The 27,398-nt window shown below is 41.8% G+C and overlaps 1 protein-coding gene and 1 pseudogene across 5 annotated transcripts in view; both read left to right on the top strand.

Moving 5' to 3' along the window:
• Window positions 1-7,712: 7,712 nt before the first annotated feature.
• On the top strand, window positions 7,713-11,308 carry LOC311111987 (leucine-rich repeat-containing protein 58-like; annotated as a pseudogene). The gene is made up of 4 exons: window positions 7,713-8,232; window positions 10,336-10,447; window positions 10,615-10,892; window positions 11,115-11,308. The product of its transcript is annotated as a leucine-rich repeat-containing protein 58-like (transcript).
• Window positions 11,309-26,188: 14,880 nt separating this feature from the next.
• LOC311112442 (glycogen synthase kinase-3 beta-like) overlaps window positions 26,189-27,398 on the top strand; it is a 36,767-nt gene continuing 35,557 nt past the window's right edge. For all 4 annotated transcript variants that reach the window (XM_084155574.1, XM_084155572.1, XM_084155573.1 and 1 more), the window contains exon 1: window positions 26,189-27,069. In XM_084155574.1, coding sequence (XP_084011700.1) covers window positions 26,982-27,069 — 88 coding nt within the window. In that variant the 5' untranslated portion in view covers window positions 26,189-26,981. The remainder of the gene's footprint in view (window positions 27,070-27,398) is intronic.

Raw genomic sequence — 27,398 nt, 5'->3', positions numbered from 1 at the left:
AAAACATGCATGATGAAGGCAGCGGAGATTGTGTGCCCTGAAAAGCGGCAGGCTTTTGCAAATATCAGCCTGACAAGAAACACAGTTGCAGACAGGATTTCCGATCTTTCAGTGGATTTGGACAGCCAGTTGAAGCAAAAAGTAAAGTCATTTATTGCGTTTTCGGTTGCAATTGATGAAAGCACGGACATTACAGATGTTGCACAACTGGCCATTTTTTCATCTGCGGAGTTGATGACACATTGACCGTCACCGAGGAGTTCGTGCAGTTGGTGCCGATGACAGATACAACGACAGCAGCTGATATTTTTACCGCACTCGTCGGCACGCTGGACAGGGTCGGAGTGGACTGGTCCCGCGCTGTCAGCCTGGCTACAGATGGTGCGCCCTCAATGATCGGGAAAAAAGCAGGCGTTGTGACAAAGTTCAGAGAGAAAGTGCAATCTGCAAATGGAGGATGTGATTTTTTGACTTTTCACTGTATTTTGCACCAGGAGGCTTTGTGTTGCAAGTCATTAAAGATGGATAACGTCATGAAGGTGGTCATCCAAACTGTTAATTTCATCCGATCCAGAAGCCTGAATCACCGTCAGTTTGACAGCCTTCTCAGAGAGAAAGACCACATCTATGGCCTGCCATAGCACACTGAGGTAAGATGGTTAAGCCGAGGTGCTGTGCTGAGGCGTTTCTTTGATTTACGAGAAGAAATTGAACAGTTCATGGAAGAAAAGGGCAAACCAGTGTTAGAATTTCATTCCGCAGAATGGATGCCGGACCTTGCATTTATGGTGGATGTTACAGAGCACCTGAATAACTTGAACAAACAGCTGGTTGTCACGCAGTATTATGACAGCATACGTTCTTTCAAGTTGAAGCTGTCATTGTGGGAGACGCAACTTGCCGGTGGTGATGCAGCTCACTTCCCCTGTCTGAAAAATGTGTGCGCGACCCAACATGTGGCAGACATGAAGCGGTTCAAAGATAAAATAACTGGACTGTTACGGGAGTTTGAGCAACGCTTTCAGATTTATGTTTATATGTTTTTATGTTGATGTGCTATTGTTTTTAATTGATTGTATTTTATTTGTATATTTAACCTATTCTTGACTCTGTGGTTCTTGCACTTGCTTGGGGAACAGGATTTCATTATTTTTATCTACATTTCTGCCTGAGAAATGACACCCTGATATAGTTCTGTGATCTGTGAAACAGTTCTGTTAATCACTGAGGCATTGTGTGTTTGTGTGTTCTTTTTCTTTAGAATTTTCAAATAAACTTGACGTGTTTTATGATTAATAGTGATGTTGTGCTTGTACTATTTTGGACACACTGTCCTCAGGCTCCAGCTTTATGTTGTATGTTGATCGTATTAAAACAAAGAAAACAATCTGAAGTTGTTGTTTTTAAGTTATATATACCATGATTTTTCTGGTCCAGCCCACTTGGGAATAGATTTTCCTCCATGTGGCCCCTGAGCTAAAATGAGTTTGACACCCCTGGTCTAGTGCATTGTCTTCTTCACCTCGTGTAGAGGTTGAGAGTTTCAGAATTTCTCAATTTCAAATGTGTGGACTAATGTCACGTTTTCTGGTCTTTCTGGTCTAACCATTTTGTAACGTGTAGCTTCAGCTTCACGCTTCTTGGTCTTGTAGAAATTAAACCATTTGCAACATCCGGCTTATACCGTAGTATGCTTGGTCTTCCTTTGGTAATGGAGTTGTAGTTTTAAATAATTTTGTAACGTCCGCTGGTCTTGTAGAGTGTCAACCATTTTAAGCCATGGGGCTTCCTGGTCTGGTAGAAATTCAACCATTTGCAATGTTTAGCTCACGCTTCACATCTGCTGGTCTGAGGTGAATTTCGTCACGAGGCTTTTTATGCACTCGGGGTAAAAGGGGCGTTCCATCATGTTTGTGCTCATCTGGGCGTGGCCACTGACTGAGAACAAATCGATATGGAAAACAATAATCTCATCTAGAATGCTAAAATCACATTGTTATCTACACAAAAGTATTATTATACTTAATCATTCGTTTTATACATCAATTAGATGCAAACCTCATAACAGGGAAGTGTACACCCCCCAGAGATACAGTTATGTTGTTCCACCGTCTTTAATGACATCACAACAAAGTAACGAATTTGACACGATTGTTCTTTAAGTCCCCACCAACCATTTCCCACATTCTTTTAAGTAGGAATATTGTTTCATTATCCACTTTTGGATGTTGGAGTCTTGGCGGGAAGACTTCCTTGGTTAACAAAGAGGCCCTTTCTCCCAATACTTCATGGCAATTTACGTAGTGGAGTAGTGACTATTAAAACCTACCCTAACCAGAAACCGTGGATAAACGGCAGCATTCACGTAAATCTGAAAGCGCGAACCACCACATTTAACCATGGCAAGGTGACTGGGAATATGGCAAAATACAAACAGTGTAGCTACTCACCCCGCTTTGAGGATAACACAGTGCCACTGACGAGGCCCACTACCAAGGACTGTGGCCTCTCCTTCTCCATGGCCGACGTGATTAAGACATTTAAGCATGTTAACCCCCGTAATGCTGCCGGCCCAGACGGCATCCATAGCCGCGTCCTCAGAGCATGCGCAGACCAGCTGGCTGGTGTGTTCATGGACATATTCAATCTCTCCCTTTCCCAGTCTGCTGTTCCCACATGCTTCAAGTACCCAACCATTGTTCCTGTACCCAAGAAAGCAAAGGTAACTGAACTAAATGACTATTGCCCTGTATCACTCACCTCTGATATCATGAAGTGCTTTGAGAGACTAGTGAAGGATCATATCACCTCTACCTTACCTGTCACCCTAGACCCACTTCAATTTGCTTACCGCCCTAATAGATCCACAGACGATGTAATTGCCATCACACTGCACACTGCCCTATCCCATCTGGACAAGAGGAATACCTATGTAAGAATGCTGTTAATTGACTATAGCTCAGCATTCAACACCATAGTACCCTCCAAGCTCATCATTAAGCTCGAGGCCCTGGGTCTGAACCCCGCCCTGTGCAACTGGGTCCTGGACTTCCTGACGGGCCACCCCCAGGTGGTGAAGGTAGGAAACAACATCTCCACTTCGCTGATCCTCAACACTGGGGCCCCACAAGGGTGCGTGCTCAGCCCCCTCCTGTACTCCCTGTTCACCCATGACTGCGTGGCCAAGCACGGCTCCAACTCAATCATCAAGTTTGCAGACAACACAACAGTAGTAGGCTTGATTACCAACAATGACGAGACCGCCTACAGGGAGGAGGTGAGGGCTCTGGGAGTGTGGTGCCAGGAAAATAACCTCTCACTCAACATCAACAAAACAAAGGAGATGATCGTGGACTTCAGGAAACAGCAGAGGGTGCACCCCCCTATCCACATCGATGGGACAGCAGTGGAGAAGGTGGAAAGCTTCAAGTTCCTTGGCGTACACATCACCGACAAACTGAAATGGTCCACCCACGCAGACAGTGTGGTGAAGAAGGCGCAACAGAGCCTCTTCAAGTTCAGGAGGCTGAAGAAATGTGGCTTATCACCTAAAACCCTGACAAACTTTTACAGATGCACAATTGAGAGCATCCTGTTGGGCTGTATCACCGCCTGGTATGGCAACTGCACCGCCCACAACCGCAGGGCTCTCCAGAGGGTGGTGCGGTCTGCCCGAACGCATTACCGGGGGCAAACTACCCGCCCTCCAAGACACATACAGCACCCGATGTCACAGGAAGGCCAAAAAGATAATCAAGGACATCAACCACCCAAGCAACTGCCTTTTCACCCCGCTATCATCCAGAAGGTGAGGTCAATACAGGTGCATCAAAGCTGGGACCGAGAGAAAGAAAAACAGCTTCTATCTCAAGGCCATCAGACTGTTAAATAGCCATCACTAGCACATTAGAGGCTGCTGCTGCCTATTGAAATCACTGGCCACTTTAAGAAATGGAACACTAGTCACTTTAATAATGTTTACATATCTTGCACTACTCATCTCATATGTATATACTGCATTCTATTCTATAATATTCTTCTGTATCTTAGTCCATGCCGCTCTGTCATTGCTTGTCCATATATGTATATATTCTTAAATCCCATTCCTTACTTTTTTGTGTGTATTGGGTATATGTTGTGAAATTGTTAGATATTACTGCACTGTCGGAGCTAGAAGCACAATCATTTCGCTACACCCGCTATAACATTTACATTTACGTCATTTAGCAGACGCTCTTATCCAGAGCGACTTACAGATAGTGAGTGCATACATTTTTCATACTAACATCTGCTAAACACGTGTATGTGACAAATAAAAATGTGATTTGAGTAAAAGTAAAAGTAGTCAAAAATATAAATAGTAAAGTAATGTACAGATACCCAAAAAAACGACTTAAGTAGTACTTTAAAGTATTTTTACTGTGTACAACATCTAAAGACCTGCATCACTATACTGAGAGCTTTGCCATTTCTGAAAGGAAGTATTTGGGTGTTTTTGGAGCCTTTGTTGATGTTTATCCATGGCCCCCATACTGCAGAATGAGCAATGAGGAAGTCTATTGCTGGTGGGGTACGTTTCTCAAAACCAAGTGAAATCGCAAAAAACATGGTTAAAAGATTTTGTTAAAAAAAAGTAAACCGCTCCTTTAATGTGTACTACAGCACAGTAAAAACTAAACTTTCTTCAAAGTGGATGTAACCACATCGTTAGGGGCATTATTTCAGAAATGTATTTAATTACATGGGTAAGTGTTAGATGATGTTGCTAATGAACTAGTGCTTAGCTCAGTGTGGGGTGTCAATGTAAATAGTCCGGGTGGCCATTTGATTAGTTGTTCAGCAGTCTTATGGCTTGGGGGTAGAAGCTGTTAAGGGGCCTTTTGGACCTAGACTTGGCGCTCTGGTACCGCTTGCCGTGCGGTAGCAGAGAGAACAGTCTATGACTTGGGTGACTGGAGTCTTTAGAATTTTTTTTGGCCCTTCCTCTGACGCCGCCTAGTATATAGGTCCTGGATGGCAAGAAGCTTGGCCCCAGTGATGTACTAGGCTGTACACACTACCCTCTGTAGCGCCTTACGGTTGGATGCCGAGCAGTTGCTATACCACGAAGTGATGCAACCGGTCAGGATGCTCTCGATGGTGCAGCTGTAGAACTTTGTAAAGATTTGGGGACCCATGTGTTACAGGAGGGGGTCGCAGTTCCGGAGCGACCCACTAGGTGTCATCCTCCGACAACCTTAGGCACCTCCTCACTCACAGTCTGGACTAATTATTATCCTATTGGTGTCACCTGTGTCTAACTGTTCACCTGTGTATTTATGCCCTCACTTCCCTGTGTTCCCTTGCTCTGTTTTATCTGCTAGTTTCTCGATGCCAAACACTGCCAGTCAAATTAGCTCATCTGTAGAAAAGACTAGAGTTTGTGACTTGGCGCTATAAAGAAAGCACAAGTTGTAAATAACTACTTTTAGAAGAAAATGACTTCATAGTTGCCACGTCACATACCAACCACATCACAGAGGATTGAGATAAGCAATTCAGCGAGAAAGTCTTATCAAATGCATTGACCTTACAGGGTGCTATTCCAGACACCTGGGTATTATATAGGGCCAGTAAATCATATCAAAGATGAACACATGGCTGAATTGTAAATGTGCCTGAATGCCATTATAAATTCATCAACAGTGTGATTGCACTTGCCTGGCAGTGTCACTACTCATATCATATATACAGTAAAACCCATTGACCCATAATATCTGATGGTGCCAGGGTTCAATCTGTTAGGAAAAGGAAAATGAGGAAGGTCCGCACTCAGTCTTTGCAGTGAAAGACAATAATATTTTTTCGATCTCTATTTTATGGTCTATGCACCAAAAATATGACAATAATCTATGATTAGATGTGTGCAGGGTTTCCTAGTTTTTCAAGGTAAAGTGATGATGCTAGGGTTCAATCTGTATGCTACATGTCCGTACTGATGAGGTAATGTTGTCCATCTATTTACAAATGGCTTTTCTATCATGGGGTTATAGAGTTATTACTCCATACAATTAATATAATGCCAAAACACAATCCTGGATACTGAATTGGATTTTGAAGTGAAACTGAAGAATTCAGTATGGATCCAGGCTACCAAAACACATAGATGGTGCTTGTTTGAATCACTGTAGTGACAGTACTGTATTGCTAGGAGAGTTTGTGATAACGCTTGTGTCTCCTTCTCAAAACCAGCAATAACATTGATCAATTCTAGAATGTTCGGGGTAAAATATTTCAAGGATGCTGCAGACATGGACTACCTAGAAAAATATGTTGATGGAGTGGATGAAATGTAGTTTTGGATTTGTAATGAACAGGATAATAGTACTTCATAATACAAGTACTCAAGTGCTATGGGTCCCTCCTACTAGTTTGAAATACACAATTGTCTGGTCTGTCTGAGACTTACATCATCTGTGCATGCTTTGCTAACATTACTGCAATTCATTTGATCGTTGATGTTTCTTTTAGAAGCTGATGCATGTCGGTCTCTCAGGATATAGGTGCTTTGATTGGATGACTTTGTTGTTATGTGTTATTGTCTCAATTTTAGAATAATACCAGCTCACTTTGTTCACTGTTACAGTAGACTTTTAGTAAAACATTTACTCCCTGTTGATTATTAAGACTACTATATTGTCAAAAAGGTATGCAAGCTTTATACATGTCAATAAATACATTTAATAGACCTACTGGAATGGTTCTGCAAAGTTTTATTGATACACATTTGACTGAATGTGTGTGTGTGTGTGTTTATTCGATACTTAAGCAATAAGGCAGGAGGGGATGTGGTCTATGGCCAATATTTCACGGCTAAGTGCTGTTCTTATGCACAACAGAATGCCTGGATACAGCAGAGTGCCTGGATACATCCCTTAGCATATTGGCCATATACCACAAACCCCTGAGGTGCCTTATTGCTATTATAAACTGGTTAGTAACGTAATTAGAAGAGTAAAAATGAATGTTTTGTCATACCCGTGATATATGATCTCACACCATGGCTTTCAGCCAATCAGCCAGCATTCAGGGCTCGAACCACCCAGTTTATAATGGTCATTATATCATTTCACATGTATTTTATGATGGAGTTGCAATCTACTGTAGAGATAGCCTGCAGAGCTCTATCATACTATCCAGGTCTGTGCCCAAACAGTTTGAGCTCCTACTTCTAAAAATCCACCTTTCCAGAAACAAGTCTCTCACTGCCGCTTGCTACAGACCCCCCTCAGCCCCCAGCTGTGCCCTGGACACCATATGTGAATTGATTGCCCCCCATCTATCCTCAGAGTTCGTACTGCTTGATGACCTAAACTGGGATATGCTTAACACCCCGGCCTCGTAGGCTAACAGAAATGATAGCTGGGGTTTCCAATTGCAAAGTTAATTGACCATGTATTTCAATGTGAAAAGCATCCACACGAGCGCGCAAGCTCGATTTCTGGACATGGAGACATTCTGTGGCACGGGAGCAAGCAGGCATACACGGGTTAATTTAAACTGGGGGCGGAGACTGGAACACTTGACCAGCCTTGTAACACCGACTACATGTCAATTTGGTGCAAATGTGACAGCTGTGCATGTGATGTCTGTCGTGTGACTGCATAAAGAGCCTAAGTAGCGCAATGCATAAAGAGGCTTTATCCGGTCGTGATCAGTACTGAAAGACCTTACGCTTTTTAAAATCACATTGTAATTCATTCATATGTTTGAACTAGCTGGATAGCATTGGAATTGAATATGGAGCTATTTGCAACAGTTGATCAGGGGGATTGCATTTTGGACATGTCCCATCTGAATCTGGAGAGTTTAAATTTGGACACTGTCGGTGACGAACGGAGGAGTGACCCAACAACTCTACCTGTACAACAACCGACTGACAGTGTTTCCCACTTCAGTATGTATATTCTCCAAACTGGAAGTTCTGGATATAAGCAACAATGGATTAACGGTTCTCTGTGAGGACATTCAACGTTTGTCAAACCTCAAAACACTCATAGCCAAGAACAAACGTTTGAACGAATTTTCGTTCCCAAATGAATTTGGGTCCATGCAGATAGACACATTGAACTTCAGTGGGAACATATTTGAAGAGGTGCCCATTCAGTTTCTAAAACTGCAGCGATTAAAATATCTGTCTCTTGGGGGTAACAGACTCAAAGCTATCCCCATAGAGATAGAAAATGTTACCAGGTAAAATAGACTACGGATACATCATAGCGTTAACAGAGTTTTAACAATGTAGACTAACGGTATTTGTTACAATGCAACTAACTACCCACACGGCAGTAAACCATGTAATTACCATGTAATCATAAGTTTTATAGCCACTTAATATAAAGGCGGACATTTAACAAACAACTACCTGTATACAGCTATGCATGACGAAGTGAGGTTGTTGAAACTTATGATGAGCTTTAAGCTTGTGAGCTTCTAAGCTCTTATCTTCTAATAACCCATCTTTGGGACACTCAAATGTGAATAAAGAAATTGCAATATTGTAGCGTGGTTCGTTCTGCGTTGTGTACTTTTAATTAGGACACTGCCACAACTGGAATTCTGATGGTTGGATCATTTTTATTCGACCTGCACACGAAGAGACAACACACAATATGTTAGCCCTTGGTGCAGCCACAGCTCTCGGGCACCTTGCTAGTTGAAGGTCAGGCAAAAGAGAACAATAAGAGGGTAAGTACAGATAACCCACGATGGACCAAACCAAAATATACAAAACTTTTACAATTAGGTGTATTTACAATATAGATATATAAAAATGTTGTACACCAAAAAATAACATTAGCTTTGCAGCTGTAATTAAATAAAGAAAACACATTGAATTATTATTATTATTAACTTATTAATATCCCCTCTTCACCTGGCCTACTTGAACTGTCCTTGTGTGCAATTTGGTGCATAATCTAGGGGAACAACATCACACTACTACACAATATCAAGGTTATGTTTCCCTTATCATATATAATTTACATTTTAGGCATTTAGCAGACACTTATCCAGAACGAGTCATAGGAGCAATTAGGGTTAAGTGCCTTGCTCAATGGCTCATCGGCAGATTATTCAACTAGTCAGCTCAGGGATTCAAACCAGCGACCTGTCAGTTAGTGGCCCAACCCTCTTAACTGCTAGGCTACTTGCTGCCCTACCTGATAATAGCATGCTCATAATAACCATTATGCAGTAGTAGGCTAGGATATTTAGCTCTGTTGTCGTCTTAATGAAATGACTGGGGCTCCAGAACTGCAGCCGTAATTTCATGGTGTGCATGCAGGAACTAGATAGTGAAGGTTAAGATAACGGGCAAATGAGTTAGCATAAAATCAATACTGTTTCTGTATTTACCTAGATAGTTTTCACATGAGCATGTGGTTCCTGATTATGTCCTGCATGATGGTACAGGAGCCCATAGTCTCCTCCATCTTGTTGCTGCATTGACACATCTTTGGAGTCGGCTCATCAGTGTGGTTTAGCCTGTCTGGCTGGCTGTGTGCCATGTTACAAAACCAGGTCATTTGACATATTGCCTTGCCACAGTGGGGAACTGGCACCGTGAGAGGAAAATGAGGGTTTAGGATTTGTAACAGAGCGAATAATGTATAGAATAAAGACAGGATGAAAACGTCCATTGGACACCACCCAAAAGCCTATAGCAGTTTCAGACTGTATTGTAGCTAAGTTAGCAGCTGTGCTTTGCATCATAAGGCCTCCCCTCTTGACGTTTATCATAGGATCTCTCTCTCTCTCTCTCTCTCTCGCTCTCTCTAAAAAGAGAATACGTTTTACAATCAGAGTTATTTTACAATCATCTGTTCTCTTCTTCTGTCTCTTCCGTTGACATACAATTGTCAAACACTGGAGTTAAATTCTTAGCTAAGTCTCCCTCTATCTCCTCTCTCTTTCTTCTATTGTCAGCTTTATCAGAGAAAGTTGGCAGGTGTTCTGGAGGTGTTCAAGAGTGTAGAATGTGCATGTGTGTAAAGTTATCACAGCGGTTCTCCAAAAAAAAACAGATCACTCAGTCCAATACAGCTGGTTCTCAGGGATCTTTGAACCCATATGCTTCTTCTGGATTTAGACTCAAACTGTTTGGCCATTATTGATCTTTGAACATTGTGCATTATATACAATCCACATAATAATTCACATTTCCTGTTGCTGCAGGATTATTTTTATGCTGTAGAAAACTGGTTCAAATAAAGATCCTACATCTGTATGTTAATTTAGCAATGTTTCCTGTCATTCCAAGTATGAAGAAAAACACTTTTCTCTGATCTGATGCAGTCTGAAGATGTTTTATCACCTCCATCCCCCCAGAGCTGGCCAACCTTCACGGTCTCAGATACTTGGTCCTTTGTGACAACCAGATACAGAGTGTACTGCCCCAACTCACCAGGTGAGGGCCATCCAACACTGACTTTACATAATGTGAAAGTTAGTAGCTCGCTCATGTAACTGACTGTTTTAAAAGAAAACTTGGGTCTCCTGTGTGTCATAAGACTGTGTTAGCCTCCTGAGCTAAAGCCATGATTCACGGCCATGTCTGAATATGTCTGTTTGTAGACTCTACTCTCTGCGCTGCCTCAGTCTCCATAACAACCTGCTCACCTACCTACCGCGGGAGATCCTCAGCCTGGTTCACCTGCAGGAGCTCAGTCTCCACGGCAAACCCTTGATGATCTGCTTCATCAAGGACCTGACTTACGACCCTACCTCCCTGTTGGAGCTGGCTGGACGGACCATAAAGTCCCGCAGCATGCCCTACCACCCCAATGACCTGCCTGGAAACCTGGTGCACTACCTGGACCTGGCCAGCAAGTGTCCCAACCCTAAATGTACCGGTAAGTGGAGGAGAGGGGACAAGTTTAGGTTACATACTTATGTACTAGCATTTGTGAGTGGAGGAGGCTCGTCCATGGAGGAAGAGGAGGCTGGTCCTCCTCAATAATTTCAGGAAAGATTCAAATAAAACATATTCAAAAATCCTCTTTGTAAATAAAATCACACCTTGAGATATTTGTATTGCTCTCATATTGTTGTGCAACTTGTCTCCTTCCTCTCAGGTGTGTACTTTGACTCGCGTGTGAGGCACATCAAGTTTGTGGACTTCTGTGGGAAGTATCGGCTACCCTTCATGCACTACCTGTGCTCCCCAGAATGCACCTCTCCCTGCAGCTCCAACCTGCAGAGCGACGCTGAGTCGGAGGACGAGAAGGGCGTGTCGGCCGGCAGGCTGCAGAGAGTTCTTCTGGGATAGAAGGAAGTGGAAGGACCTCGAGTTCACTGAAACATATACTGGATGATGGACAGTTTCCATGACTCCCAACTGACCTGACTAACCCAACTTCTCCTGTGCCAAACACAATAAACACTGACACTGAGCAGTTCACTTACAATAGAGTGCCACTTTCAACATGAGATGTAGGATTTCTCAAGGACTGATTGTAACATAAATGAACCACAGATTATTATTGTTATTACAGCGTTTTAAACATCTAACTGAAGCTCATGGAGTACTGATTTAGTTGTAGAGCACTCATTAAATGTATTTTTATGTAGATCCTCAGTTTCTAGTTTCTGTGTTAACATGAAGGGATGATTGAATTGGATGTAAAATTGATTTTTTTTACAATATAATTTAGATTCAGAAACGCAGAATGTGTTCCATGCTTGTTTTAAATCACCTCTCTCTTCTTAAATTACCCTTTAATCGTTATACTTCTGTTGACACTTTGGCTGCTTGCACATGCAGTGCTAATATAGTCGCTGTCGCCTGTAGCATTTACACACCATTAATGCCTTCCCTTATCTCACAAAACAACTATTTGGTGTTACAAACCAAGGGGAAAGTTGTGTATGTTAATGTGATGATCTCTTGCAAAAAGAGACTAATCCAGAGCTTGTACTGTGAATCAAATATTTTACATTGGTTTGATTCATTTCAATAAATCATTCATTTGAATAAAATGAAATTAATATCTTTATATTATATCTGTATATTTTATACATACAGTATATCATTGATATGAGTACTGTTCTGTTAACTGGATACATAAGATAATGCTGTTCATACCTGTGGCAATAATCATTCCAATGTGAAGAATGTAGCATAATGTACTTTCATTCATAATAAAGTGTAATATTTCATGATATTGTGTTGTCCCATTTTATTCTATGTCTGTGTCCGGGTTGCGTTAAACCTCTCAGGCCAACCCCTTTGAAGGGATTTTGCACCTACATGGATATAACCTATTTCAGAACCGTCACATACAAAAGTGATTTTGTCTTCCATATTGTTGATGAACATGTAAGATAGCAACAAAAGTTTAAGCATTCCTAATCTTATACCATGGCCATCCCTTTTACGTGCTCTTAAACAGCTCTTAATTGGGTGGTAAAGTAATCCTGCAGATAAAGAGATTGCGCTGAATGCTCTCGCAAAAATCCCCCATTTGTCTGTGCCTGGCTTGCACTCTTCACCCCTACAGAACTGAAGTGGCAGTGCCAGTGGTATGATGACACATCTCTTTTGAGATATACTTAGAGGTGAGTGAAAGAATTCCCCATGTCTTCTAATTTCAAGGGGTGAGGACAGAAGGCTTAGTTGGCAAAGGGAAGTCCAAAGACAATTGTATAGGATTTCTATTGTAATTTGGATATAATGGATAATTATTGTGAGATTTAAAAAATATATATAATAACATCATGCTTCTTTTGTAAACTACCCATGGAAGGCTCTCACCATTAATGTTAATCAATTCCTGGAACTGTAGAATTCTGATATCAGGAAAGTGTTCTCATTATGGAGTTGAATTGCTTCAATTATGCATTCCATAGCAATACTGTCACACTTGTGTCTTGGCTGAAGTACAGTACATCTACCTGGGCACTTATATTTCAGTAGTGTTCAACTGGGAGGCAGCTGCGTGGGAAGATAGTTGAAGATGGTATGGCTCATGAAGATACCTGAGATAATCTTCTCTCCATTATCTATGAGTTTCTATAGATAAGACAGCACTACGAACGTGCAGAACTGCAGATATGGGAATGTGCTGACTACAGTGGGTGGGACATGTTACACGTGGCATTTGAAACTTCATGTGTAAAACCAGTGGTGGAAAAAGTACTCAATTGTCATTATTGAGTAAAAGTAAAGATACTGTACCTTAATAAAAAATGACTCAAGTAAAAGTAAAAGTCACCCAGTAAAATACTACTTGCGTAAAAGTCTAATAGTATCTGGTTTTAAATGTACTTAAGTACAGTGGTGGAAAAAAGTACTCAATTGTCATACTTCAAAATAAAAAGGTAAATGCTATACATCAAATTCCTTACATTAAGCAAACCAGACAGCATGATTTTCTTTTTTATCTTTACGGACAGACAGGGGCACACTCCAACACTCAGACATAATTTACAAATGCAGTATTTGTGTTTAGTGAGTCCGCCAGATCAGAGGTAGTAGGAATTACAACGCGTTATATTGATAGGTGTGTGAATTGGACCATACTGCTGTCCTGTCTAAGCATTCAAAATGTAACGAGCACTTTTTGGTGTCAGGGAAAATGTATGGGAGTAAAAAGTACATATTTTCTTTAGGAATGTAGTGGAGGAAAAGTAAAATATAAATAGTAAAGTAATGTACAGATACCCCAAAAAACTACTTAAGTAGTACTTTATTTTTTACTGTGTACAACATCTAAAGACCTGCATCACTATACTGAGAGCTTTGCCGTTTCTAAAAGGAAGTATTTGGGTGTTTTTGGAGCCTTTGTTGATGTTTATCCATGGCCCCCATACTGCAGAATGAGCAATGAGGAAGTCTATTGCTGGTGGGGTAAGTTTCTCAAAACCAAGTGAAATCGCAAAAAACATGGTTAAAAGATTTGGTTAAAAAAAGTAAACCGCTCCTTTAATATGTACTACAGCACAGTAAGAACTAAACTTGCTTCAAAGTGGATGTAACCACATCGTTAGGGGCATTATTTCAGAAATGTATTTAATTACATGGGTAAGTGTTAGATGATGTTGCTAATGAACTTGTGCTTAGCTCAGTGTGGGGTGTCAATGTAAATAGTCCGGGTGGCCATTTGATTAGTTGTTCAGCAGTCTTATGGCTTGGGGGTAGAAGCTGTTAAGGGGCCTTTTGGACCTAGACTTGGCGCTCTGGTACCACTTGCCGTGCGGTAGCAGAGAGAACAGTCTATGACTTGGGTGACTGGAGTCTTTAAACATTTTTTTGGCCCTTCCTCTGACGCCGCCTAGTATATAGGTCCTGGATGGCAGGAAGCTTGCCCCCAGTGATGTACTAGGCTGTACACACTACCCTCTGTAGTGCCTTACGGTTGGATGTCGAGCAGTTGCTATACCACGAGGTTTAAGTTTAAGTTTATTTTTACAGGGACAGTGCACATTAATCAACGTTTCAGTAAACGTGCCGGTTTTAGCCAGCCGGCTAATTTTCAACCGCAGTCCCTGGGCAGGTTATTAAAAACAATTACAATATAGACAATAACAACATAGAACAAGACATAGCATACAGACATAGCAACATAGGACAAGCAAGACGTAGCATACAGACAGAGCAACATAGAACAAAAAGCAGCAAGACAAAATTCATAAAAGCAACAAAGTGTTGATGCAACCGGTCAGGATGCTCTCGATGGTGCAGCTGTAGAACTTTGTAAAGATCTGGGGACCCATGTGTTACAGGAGGGGGTCGCAGTTCCGGAGCGACCCACTAGGTGTCATCCTCCGACAACTTTAGGCCCTCCTCACTCACAGTACTCATCTGTACCCCAGTACCCCAGTATCTCTATTTGCACATCATCTCTTGCACATCATTCCAGTGTTAATACTAAATTGTAATTATTTTGCACTATAGCCTATTTTATTGCCTTACCTCCATAACTTGCTAAATTTGCACACTGTATATTAATTGTATTTCTGTTGTATTTTTTTTTTTGATTTTTGTTTTGTTTTACCCCATATGTAACTCTGTGTTGTTGTTTTTATCGCACTGCTATGCTTTATCTTGGCCAGGTCGCAGTTGTAAATGAGAACTTGTTCTCAACTGGTTTACCTGGTTAAATAAAGGTGAAATAAAAAATAATAAAAAAAACAGTCTGGACTAATTATTATCCTATTGGTGTCACCTGTGTCTACCTGTTCACCTGTGTATTTATGCCCTCACTTCCCTGTGTTCCCTTGCTCTGTTTTCTCTGCTAGTTTCTCGATGCCAAACAGTACTAATCAGTGTCTGATCGCGAGACGTATGTACAGGTACTTGAGAAGTGTTCTCCCTGTTTCATTGTTGTTTTCAGTCGTAGTTAGTATTTCCTATGTTTGCTGTCAGCCTTTTTGGAGACCAATTTGCTCCTCCTTTATTTTATCGTGACAAGTCCGTTATTTTGTATCCTGGTTTTGGGACCACCAGTAAAGATCCTTGTTTCACCATCTCTGCCTACTGTCTATCCTGCACGGCACCTGGGTCACACCTCACACCAGCCCTTACAACCATTCCAAATCTTTTCAGTCTCCTGAGGGGGAAAAGGTGTTGTCGTGCCCTCTTCACGACTTTCTTGGTGTGTTTGGACCATGATAGTTTGTTGGTGATGTGGACACCAAAGAACTTGAAACTCTCGACCCGCTCCACTACAGCCCTGTCGATGTGAATGGTGGAATGTTCAGCCCTCCTTTTCCTGTAGTCCACGATCATCTACTTTGTCTTGCTCACGTTGAGGGAGAGGTTATTGTCCTGGCACAACACTACCAGGTCTCTGACCTCCTCCCTATAGGCTGTCTCCTCATTGTCGGTCTCACCGTTGTGTTGTCAGCAAACTTAATGATAGTGTTGCCTGGCCACACAGTCGTGGGTGAACGGGGCGGTAGTCATTTAGGCAGGCTACCTTCACTTTATTGGGCACAGGGACTATGGTGGTCTGCTTGAAACATGTAGGTACTACAGACTCGGTTAGGGAGAGCCCACATGTGTTGTTAGAACCAGACCCCTTTACTGTCAATGGTTTGATCTTCTTGTGGGCTGTAAGAAGAGGTTTTTCGTATTGCAACGAGCACTTATTCTTGTTCTTGTCCTTGTGCATGAATCAATGGTAAATTAGCTGTGCAACTCTGTGAAAAGAACCTGTCGTTACGGTGCTTTGTTATGAGTTTCCCAAATTACATAATTAATATTCTCTGACAAGATACACTCAGATGAAGGGAAAGAGGAATGAGAGGAGCACACAGACCTTGCAGGAGAAAGGATTGTAGCAACTATAGATTTGACTGTATTGAACAGCCTCATAAAGAGTCAGCATGGCATGCTGGGACAGTATTCCTCAGGTCCTGACACTGCATGAATGCCAAGGCCTGTATAGTTATTTCACTGAAAAACACCTCCCACTGGTTGAATCAATTTGTTTCCATGTCATTTCAATGAAATTATGTTGAACCAACGTGGAATAGACGTTGAATTGATGTCTGTGCCCAGTGGGCTACGCTTCAGCAGCTCTCTGTAAATGGACTAAAAACACTTCAACATTATAATGAGTAGACCTAGCAGGCCTGACTTTACTGCAGCAATATATTTACTTATTTGGTTTAAAAGCAGTCCTCCCAAGTTCAAATATAGAGTAGGCCTAATCAGCACCACTTAAAAGCAGGTTCCCACCCATGATTTTCTTAGGCTATAAAACTCTTGGCTGAGTTTCCCTCTGTGGATTTTGAGGTACTCCCGGGTTGGGTCTGGAGATCCTCCTGGCATTTAGACATTTTGATGGAACATGATTTATGGAACTCGTTGCTGCCCTGGCTCGACAATATGACTCAGCAGGAATCCCAGTCCCAGTTTTCATTGGGCCTATTAAACATTGGATAACTAAATAAAGTCATGCATCTAAATCTAAGGCTACTGTTGATTATTTTTCTAATTTAAATGATCCTGTTGTCCAAGTCCAGATGTGTCAAGAATGCCACCATAAATGGTCTAGCCTGTGCCACATGCCATTATAATCCGTAGCATAACGATAGGAACATTTCTCTCCGTTCAGATTTTCCATTAAACTTTAATGTGTCCCGCATCTGTCATCCTTGAAGAAGATGCTATGAGGAAACCCATAAGCCTGCCTGTTACTCATAAGGATACTAAGCCTACCTAAAGTAATTAAGGGTCTACTCACACCAGAATGGACAATGAACGGATGAATTAATAAAACAGGGTGAGGGAAATAAACTACACAGTTTACTTCTGGATTATCTTTCAGACTACAAGGTTTACATATTTAAAGAATTATGTAGTACAGCAGCATTATTCCACTAGTGCAGTCCGGCTGGTGTAGCATCATCCTTCATGTCTACATCCTTCATGTAGCCTACCTGGTTGCACTGTTACAGTAGTGGTGTGTGGGTAAAATCACTGAGGAAGCCAAATCAAACCAGTAAAAAAGCCATACAGTGGGGAAAAAAAGTATTTAGTCAGCCACCAATTGTGCAAGTTCTCCCACTTAAAAAGATGAGAGAGGCCTGTAATTTTCATCATAGGTACACGTCAACTATGACAGACAAATTGAGAAAGAACAATCCAGAAAATCACATTGTAGGATTTATAATGAATTTATTAGCAAATTATGGTGGAAAATAAGTATTTGGTCACCTACAAACAAGCAAGATTTCTGGCTCTCACAGACCTGTAACTTCTTCTTTAAGAGGCTCCTCTGTCCTCCACTCGTTACCTGTATTAATGGCACCTGTTTGAACTTGTTATCAGTATAAAAGACACCTGTCCACAACCTCAGTCACACTCCAAACTCCACTATGGCCAAGACCAAAGAGCTGTCAAAGGACACCAGAAACAAAATTGTAGACCTGCACCAGGCTGGGAAGACTGAATCTGCAATAGGTAAGCAGCTTGGTTTGAAGAAATCAACTGTGGGAGCAATTATTAGGAAATGGAAGACATACAAGACCACTGATAATCTCCCTCGATCTGGGGCTCCACGCAAGATCTCACCCCGTGGGGTCAAAATGATCACAAGCAAAAAAAAATATAAATCCCAGAACCACACGGGGGACCTAGTGAATGACCCGCAGAGAGCTGGGACCAAAGTAACAAAGCCTACCATCAGTAACACACTACGCCGCCAGGGACTCAAATCCTGCTGTGCCAGATGTGTCCCCCTGCTTAAGCCAGTACATGTCCAGGCCCGTCTGAAGTTTGCTAGAGTGCATTTGGATGATCCAGAAGAGGATTGGGAGAATGTCATATGGTCAGATGAAACCAAAATATAACTTTTTGGTAAAAACTCAACTCGTCGTGTTTGGAGGACAAAGAACACCATACCTACTGTGAAGCATGGGGGTGGAAACATCATGCTTTGGGGCTGTTTTTCTGCAAAGGGACCAGGTCGACTGATCCATGTAAAGGAAAGAATGAATGGGGCCATGTATCGTGAGATTTTGAGTGAAAACCTCCTTCCATCAGCAAGGGCATTGAAGATGAAACGTGGCTGGGTCTTTCAGCATGACAATGATCCCAAACACACCGCCCGGGCAATGAAGGAGTGGCTTCGTAAGAAGCATTTCAAGGTCCTGGAGTGGCCTAGCCAGTCTCCAGATCTCAACCCCATAGAAAATCTTTGGAGGGAGTTGAAAGTCCGTGTTGCCCAGCGACAGCCCCAAAACATCACTGCTCTAGAGGAGATCTGCATGGAGGAATGGGCCAAAATACCAGCAACAGTGTGTGAAAACCTTGTGAAGACTTACAGAAAACGTTTGACCTGTGTCATTGCCAACAAAGGGTATATAACAAAGTATTGAGAAACTTTTGTTATTGACCAAATACTTATTTTCCACCATAATTTGCAAATAAATTCATAAAAAATCCTACAATGTGATTTTCTGGAGAAAAAAAATCTCATTTTGTCTGTCATAGTTGACGTGTACCTATGATGAAAATTACAGGCCTCTCTCGTCTTTTTAAGTGGGAGAACTTGCACAATTGGTGGCTGACTAAATACTTTTTTTCCCCACTGTATGTTGTGATAATTGCGTTGTTTGCTCTATAACCCATTTGTTCATACGCCACCGTGATATACAATAAGCCTGTGACAACAAAAATACAACAGTCACACAGTGGTGGAATAAATTCAACTACACACATGCATTTGCTTCATCCCAAAACCGGAGAGCAACATCTGTCCGGTGAAGTCCACAAAGTAAATATTTACTAAACAACTACTGATTTAGAACCACGGAGTTACCACAAGTCAGCAAAAAGACAACAGGAGCACTGCCTCCGCTATTCCAGCACCATTTCAACTTAAACATAATCAAATCAATAAGGCCATATATGCTTAGTTTAATACACTGAAAACAAACTTAAAGATAAAAAAAAATGTAAGTCCAATCCGGTGGCAATTTTAAAATGTAAATCTTGGTGGGACAAAATATATATGTTTTTAGATGCATGCCAACGAAGCGACTAGATAACACTAAGCAATACATTCATTGCCACTATAACGGTGACAAACGGTGCCCACAAACTGAGAGCTTTCTTTTCAGCACCATGGAGTGAATCCTTACCACCACTACACCTGGTTATCAGCGGAGCCTTGTCTGGCAGCGAAACAGTTCATTCAGCCTCATTTACTGCCTTTAAAAAAAACATACAGTTGAAGTCGGAAGTTTACATACACCTTTGTCAAATACATTTAAACTCAGTTTTTCACAATTCCTGACATTTAATCCTAGTAGAAATCCCTATCTTAGGTCAGTTAGGATCACCACTTTATTTTAAGAATGTGAAATGTCAGAATAATAGTAGAGAGAATGATTTATTTCAGCTTTTATTTCTTTCATCACATTCCCAGTGGGTCAGAAGTTTACATACACTCAATTAGTATTTCGTAGTGTTGCCTTTCAATTGTTTAACTTGGGTCAAACATTTCGGGTAGCCTTCCACAAGCTTCCCACAATAAGTTGGGGGAATTTTGGCCCATTCCTCCTGACAGAGCTGGTGTAACTGAGTCAGGTTTGTAGGCCTCCTTGCTCGCACACACTTTTTCAGTTCTGCCCACATATTTTCTTTAGGATTGAGGTCAGGGCTTTGTGATGGCCACTCCAATACCTTGACTTTGTTGTCCTTAAGCCATTTTGCCACAACTTTGGAAGTATGCTTGGGGTCATTGTCCATTTGGAAGACCCATTTGCGACCAAGCTTTAACTTCCTGACTGATGTCTTGAGATGTCGCTTAAATATATCCACATCATTTTCCTTCCTCATGATGCCATCTATTTTGTGAAGTTCACTAGTGCCCTCTGCAGCAAAGCACCCCCACAGCATGACGCTGCCCCCACCGTGCTTCACGGTTGGGATGGTGTTCTTCGGCTTGCAAGCCACCCCTTTTTCCTCCAAACATAACGATGGTCATTATGGCCAAACAGTTATATTTTCGTTTAATCATACCAGAGGACATTTCTCCTAAAAGTATGATCTTTGTCCCCATGTGCAGTTACAAACCGTAGTCTGGCATTTTTATGGCGGTTTTGGAGCTGTGGCTTCTTCTTTGCTGAGCGGCCTTTCAGGTTGTGTCGATATAGGACTCATTTTACTGTGGATATAGATACTTTATTACCTGTTTCCTCCAGCATCTTCACAAGGTCCTTTGCTGTTGTTCTGGGATTGATTTGCACTTTTCGCACAAAAGTACATTCATCTCTAGGAGACAGAACGCGTCTCCCTAGGAGACAGAACGCGTCTCCCTCCTGAGCAGTATGACGGGTGCGTGGTCCCATGGTGTTTATACTTGCGTATTGTTTGTACAGATGAACATGGTACCTTCAGGCTTTTGGAAATTGCTCCAAAGGATTAACCAGATTTGTGGAGGTCTACACATTTTTTTCTGAGGTCTTGACTGATTTCTTTTGATTTTCCCATGATGTCAAGCAAAGAGGCACTGAGTTTGAAGGTAGGCCTTGAAATACATCCACAGGTACACCTCCAATTGACTCAAATGATGTCAATTAGCCTATCAGAAGCTTCTAAAGCCATGACATCATTTTCTGGAATTTTCCAAGCTGTTTAAAGGCACAGTCAACTTAGTGTATGTAAACTTCTGACCTATTGGAATTGTGATACAGTGAATTATAAGTGAAATAATCTGTCTGTAAACAATTGTTGGAAAGATTACTTGTGTCATGCACAAAGTAGATATCCTAACCGACTTGCCAAAACTATAGTTTGTTAACAATACATTTGTGGAGTGGTTGAAAAACAAGTTTTAATGACTCCAACCTAAGTGTATGTAAACTTCCGACTTCAACTGTACACCTACTAACTCAAGGGTTTTTCTTTATTTTTACTATTTTCTACATTGTAGAATAATATTGAAGACATCAAAACTAAGAAATAACACATATGGAATCATGTAGTAACCAAAAAAAGTGTTAAACAAATTAAAATATAATTTATATTTGAGATTCTTCAAATAGCCACCCTTTGCCTTGATGACAGCTTTGCCCACGCTTGGCATTCTCTCAACCAGCTTCACCTGGAATGCTTTTCCAACAGCCTTGAAGGAGTTCCCACATATGCTGAGCACTTGTTGGCTGCTTTTCCTTCACTCTGTGGTCCGACTCATCCCAAACCATCTCAATTGGGTTGAGGTCGGGGGATAGTGGAGGCCAGGTCATCTGATGCAGCACTCCATCACTCTCCTTCTTGGTAAAATAGCCCTTACACCGCCTGGAGGTGTGTTGGGTTATTGTCCTGTTGAACAACAAATGATAGTCCCACTAAGCCCAAACCAGATGGGATGGCGTATCGCTGCAGAATGCTGTGGTAGCCATGCTGTTTAAGTGTGTCTTGAATTCTAAATAAATCACCAGCAAAGCACCCCCACACCATAACACCTCCCCCTCCATGCTTTACGGTGGGAAATACACATGCAGAGATCATCCGTTCACCCACAACGCGTCTCACAAAGACACGGCGGTTGGAACCAAAAATCTCCAATTTGGACAAATGTCCATTGCTCGCGTTTCTTGGCCCAAGCATTTATTTTTGGCTGCAATTTCTGAGGCTGGTAACTAATGAACTTATCCTCTGCAGCAGAGGTAACTCTGGGTCTTCCATTCCTGTGGAGGTCCTCATGAGAGCCAGTTTCATCATAGCACTTGATGGTTTTTGCGACTGCACTTGAAGAAACTTTCAAAGTTCTTGAAATGTTCCGTATTGACTGACCTTCATGTCTTAAAGTATTGATGGACTGTCATTTCTCTTTGCTTATTTGAGCTGTCCTTGCCATAATATAGACTTGGTCTTTTACCAAATAGGGCTATCTTCTGTATACCCCCCCTACCTTGTCACAACACAACTGATTGGCTCAAACGCATTAAGAAGGAAATAAATTCCACAAATTAACTTTTAAGAAGGCACATCTGTTAATTGAAATGCATTCCAGGTGACTACCTCATGAAGCTGGTTGAGAGAATGCCAAGAGTGTGCAAAGCTGTCATCAAGGCAAAGGGTGGCTATTTGAAGAATCTTAAATATAAAATATATTTTGATTTGTTTAACACTTTTTTGGTTACTACATGATTCCATATGTGTTATTTCATATTTTTGATGTCTTCACTATTATTCTACAATATAGAAAATAGTAAAAATAAAGAAAAACCCTTGAATAAGTAGGTGTTCTAAAACTTTTGACCGGTAGTATAGCTGATATGGCTGACTTGCTTAAACAAATGTGGTTTCTAATGACAATTGAGATGTACAAGCTATAGCATAAGGGAACGACGAACGGAGAAGAGGCAATCCGTAATTTCGATTAAGACATTAATGAGCGAGCTAGGACAGAAGTGGTCAATATAACTATTTGTTCAGCACTTTTGAAATGTACAGCGACAGAATTCAGAACATGGGCCGTTCTTACAGTATTCTCCCTGTACACCAAGTCAGAAATGTAGGATAAATAAAGGGGGCATATAAGCAGACAATGAAAGTTCTTACAATATTAGATGATTACATTTCTCTAAAACAGGTTATAGGCTACATGTGCACCACCAAGTCAGAACAATAGGCAAAATTAAGAGGGGAAAATATACCAAATTATTAGGGTGAGGCACATGGGCTACTAACAGCTTACTACACAACATACACTTTGTATAACTTTCTTAGCTACAGTATACATATCTCCCTGGCATATTATTACATCATTTATGCAGCAGCATAAAATACATTTTTGGACTCACCTTGTTGTGCTGTGCTCACTCGAACAGGAAGGTAGCGCAGCAGTCATTCTTCTGCGAATTATGTCATCAAATTTTTCATCAAAGTCTGGCATTCTCTGGATTTATGGTGCTTTCAAGACAATTGGGAACTGAGAAAAAAACAAGGTTGAATCATGATGACGTCAATGATCTTCAGGTCGGAGCTCTTGCAATTCCGAGTTAGATGAGCTCATTTTTTTCCCGAGTTCCCAGTTGTCTTGAACTCACTGAAGTCTGAGATTTCCCAGTTCTGAGTTTCCAGTTGTTTTGAGCGCGGCAGAAATCATGCTGGATTGACAGCATGGCCAATGTTGAATGTTTATCCCTTTAAGCTTGGTAAGAATGCTGTTCATTGACTATAGCTCAGCATTCAACACCATAGTACCACCCAAGCTTATCATTAAGCTCGGGGCCCTGGGTCTGAACCCTGCCCTGTGCAACTGGGTCCTGAACGTCCTGACGGGCCACCCCCAAGTGGTGAAGGTAGGAAACAACACCTCCACTTCGCTGATCCTCAACACAGTGGCCCCACAAGGGTGTGTTCTCAGCCCCCTCCTGTACTCCCTGTTCACCCATGACTGCGTGGCCACGCACGCCTCCAACTCAATCATCAAGTTTGCAGACGACACAACAATAGTAGGCCTGATTACCAACAATTACGAGACAGCCTACAGGGAGGAGGTGAGGGCCCTGGGAGTGTGGTGCCAGGAAAATAACCTCTCACTCAACGTCAACAAAACAAAGGAGATGATCGTGGACGTCAGGAAATAGCGATCCCTATCCACATCGACGGGACCGCAGTGGAGAAGGTGGAAAGCTTCAAGTTCCTCGGCGTACACATCACTGAAGATCTGAAATGGTCCACCCACACAGATAGTGTGGTGAAGAAGGCGCAACAGCGCCTCTTCAATCTCAGGAGGCTGAAGAAATTTGTCTTGGCACCTACAACCCTCACAAACCTTTACAGATGCACAATTGAGAGCATCCTGTTGGGCTGTATCACCGCCTGGTACGGCAACTGCACAGCCCGCAACCGCAGGGCTCTCCAGAGGGTGGTGCGGTCTGCCCAACGCATCACCGGGGGCAAACTACCTGCCCTCCAGGACACCTACAGCACCCGATGTCACAGGAAGGCCAAAAAGATAATCAAGGACAACAACCATGTGAGCCACTGCCTGTTCACCCCGCTATCATCCAGAAGGCGAGGTCAGTACAGGTGCAGTTTTTTTTGACTCACCCTATTTATAGACTAGTTGAGCACCAATGCTATCCTCCTTATAGACTAGTTGAACGCCAAATGCTATCCTCCTCTTTCATGTTGGCAACATGGTCTTTGGCTCTGTCATACAGTACACTTTAAGTTTCTGTTGTCATAGGCTACCTAGCTAAAAATGCTTGCTAGCCTAACTTCCTTGCATGGGCAACAATGAACCTGCTAAATTAGCTAACTAGTTAATGTGAGCCTCCATAACTTGCTACATTTGCACACACTGTATATATATTTTCTGTTGTATTTTATGACCTTATGTTTTTTTTACCCCATATGTAACTCTGTGTTGTTGTTTTTATCGCACTGCTTTGCTTTATCTTGGCCAGGTCGCAGTTGTAAATGAGAACTTGTTCTCAACTGGCTTACCTGGTTAAATAAAGGTGAAATAAAAAAATAAAAAAGCCTACTAAGCTACATATTGAACTTCAATCGTCTCAGGCCAGTGGCACAACTGGTGGTCCTCTGTAGCTCAGCTGGTAGAGCACGGCGCTTGTAACGCCAAGGTAGTGGGTTCGATCCCCGGGACCACCCATACACAAAAATGTATGCACGCATGACTGTAAGTCGCTTTGGATAAAAGCGTCTGCTAAATGGCTTATTATTATTACAACATATTAATTAATGGTTAGATCAGAATCGCCGTCATAATCATTGGCCTGTACAGAGAATTAAGCCCAACTCCCCATCTCCATCAAATGTTTAGGAAATGTACACTTATTGGTGTAAAACCAAGCCTCCCTTGGGGGGCGTTTTGCTGCACCAGAACAACCCACAGTTGAGCTCAGCTCAACGCTGATTGGCTAATTATTTAATCAAAGGAGGCCAAACGCTTGCTGGCATCAATCAATCAGATGCTACGGCGGTAACATAGTATTTTGGTCCAGACAGCATCAGATACATAGGCTACACATACTTAGACAGAGGGGCGCTGTTTCCCTCGCTTGGATGCTTTTTCCGGTGACACTTGCGAATTGACGGAAAATTATTAAAAGAGAGAGAGAGACGAAAGAGAATGTTTAAATTGTTTTATTTGTCAAATATTTGGCGACGCCTGGCTTTCCTTGGCATCCATGAATACACTCTACTGCACCATTATAAACTCTGTGGTTATGTCGAAATACCTTTTCTTTTTCTTGACAATAGCGGCAGTAGGCTATCGACATCAACGCGCTCATTGGGCTTGCGGTCTCTACCCAAATTTCGTATGGATTCGCTTTGGATTGGTCGACGTGACATCCTCGCGTCTGCCTGCGCGTGCACAATTCGAGATTCCCGTAGTTTAAGATTTGCGTAGAGGCCGTCGAAGAGGGTCGTCACTAGTTACCACATCCACAAAGTCACAAACCCCGCCCACTTCTAATATGTATCTTCTTAACATTTGTTTTTAATCCAAACCTCACTGCTAACCGTATGCCTAACCATAGCCTTAAATGAAGACCAAAAAAAGCTATGTTTTCTTTTCTTGAATCTTTACGATATAGGCACTTTGACTTTGTGGCTGTGCTATCTAGTGGAAACCGTCAAAGAGAGTCACCCACTCAATAGTTTAAGTAATTTGCGTTGTATTGGTCGTAGTCTGACAAAGAGAAATAGCAGACAGAGAAAGAAGGAATCAAAAGAGAATTTCACATTTAGTAGAGCTATATCATGACTATTTTGAACAAAAAAATACATTTGGGATAGTCTTTCACGTCGCCGTCAGCCAGCAAGGACTATCGACAATTACTTCCGTGTTTATGGGGGCGAAGTTGTCAAAGAAACGTCCGTGCGTTTCTTTCGGCCTGAAATCGGGAATTTTGTTCATTTCGTCCGATTTGAATGTTGGTCGGTCTGAGACTGGGAGCCGCCATGGCTGGTGCTGTCGGATCCTTTAGTCTCAATATAAGAATATGAGGATTAGCTATTGGACCTGATATTGTTTTTTTTGGAGAATCATTAAACGTAAGCAGACTTGTCGTTCATGCCAGTGTAGGTAGCCTATTCCTTTTTACGGCTGTGCTTTTTTATGTACTGGCAACTTTGAGAGGCCCAATTCATGAGACACCTGGCTCAGGCCGTTATTTTATAGAATGCCTTTATAACGTTAGCCTAGGTAAGTGAAAAGAACATACAAAATAAAATAAATGACAGATTCTTGCTGAATGTGGCTGGACGACATCTCGAGACCTGACACAGCTGACCAGTTCGAAATTGGTTTGCTAGCTAGCTGGCTGGCTAGCTCGTGCTAGAACGATATAGGAAGAAGCAGACCTCTATCGTGGAATTAGCTACCAATTTTCTTTTCAAATTTATTTTTAAAAAGCATTCTACAGAGGACAGTCAAAGACTAATAGAACTGGGAAAAGTACGATTCGACTGAAGACGAAGCAGGGATATCTTGGATTGGAATATGTCGGGTCGGCCCAGAACCACCTCCTTTGCAGAGAGCTGCAAGGCACTGCCGCAGCCCTCAGCATTTGGCAGTATGAAAGTCAGCAGTAAGTATGACCATAGAGCTAAACGCTAGCTTACAAAACATTTTCTGACATTTTCTATGTGCTTTTCTGTCATAATACTCTGCTGCTGTTATTATGATACAAGGGTAAATATTTATCTGAGTGGACTAGGCCTAGCCTAACTCATCAAAATACACATTTAATACTGAAATGCCATATGGGTCCATACATAGAATAACCCCATATTTTCAGACAGTACTCTCCCATTCACTGTCCAAGTCTTTTGCTTAGTTAACCGTTGTCACCAAGACCCAACCAGTGCACTTATAGCCACTGTCTGGTATTTTACATTATGTTATTAGCATATGTCT

Source organism: Coregonus lavaretus, assembly GCF_964263955.1.
Source record: "Coregonus lavaretus genome assembly, chromosome: 38".
Lineage (NCBI taxonomy): Eukaryota > Metazoa > Chordata > Actinopteri > Salmoniformes > Salmonidae > Coregonus > Coregonus lavaretus.
Note: the sequence above shows the minus strand (reverse complement) of the source record. Positions and strands in the feature narration are given on the sequence as shown.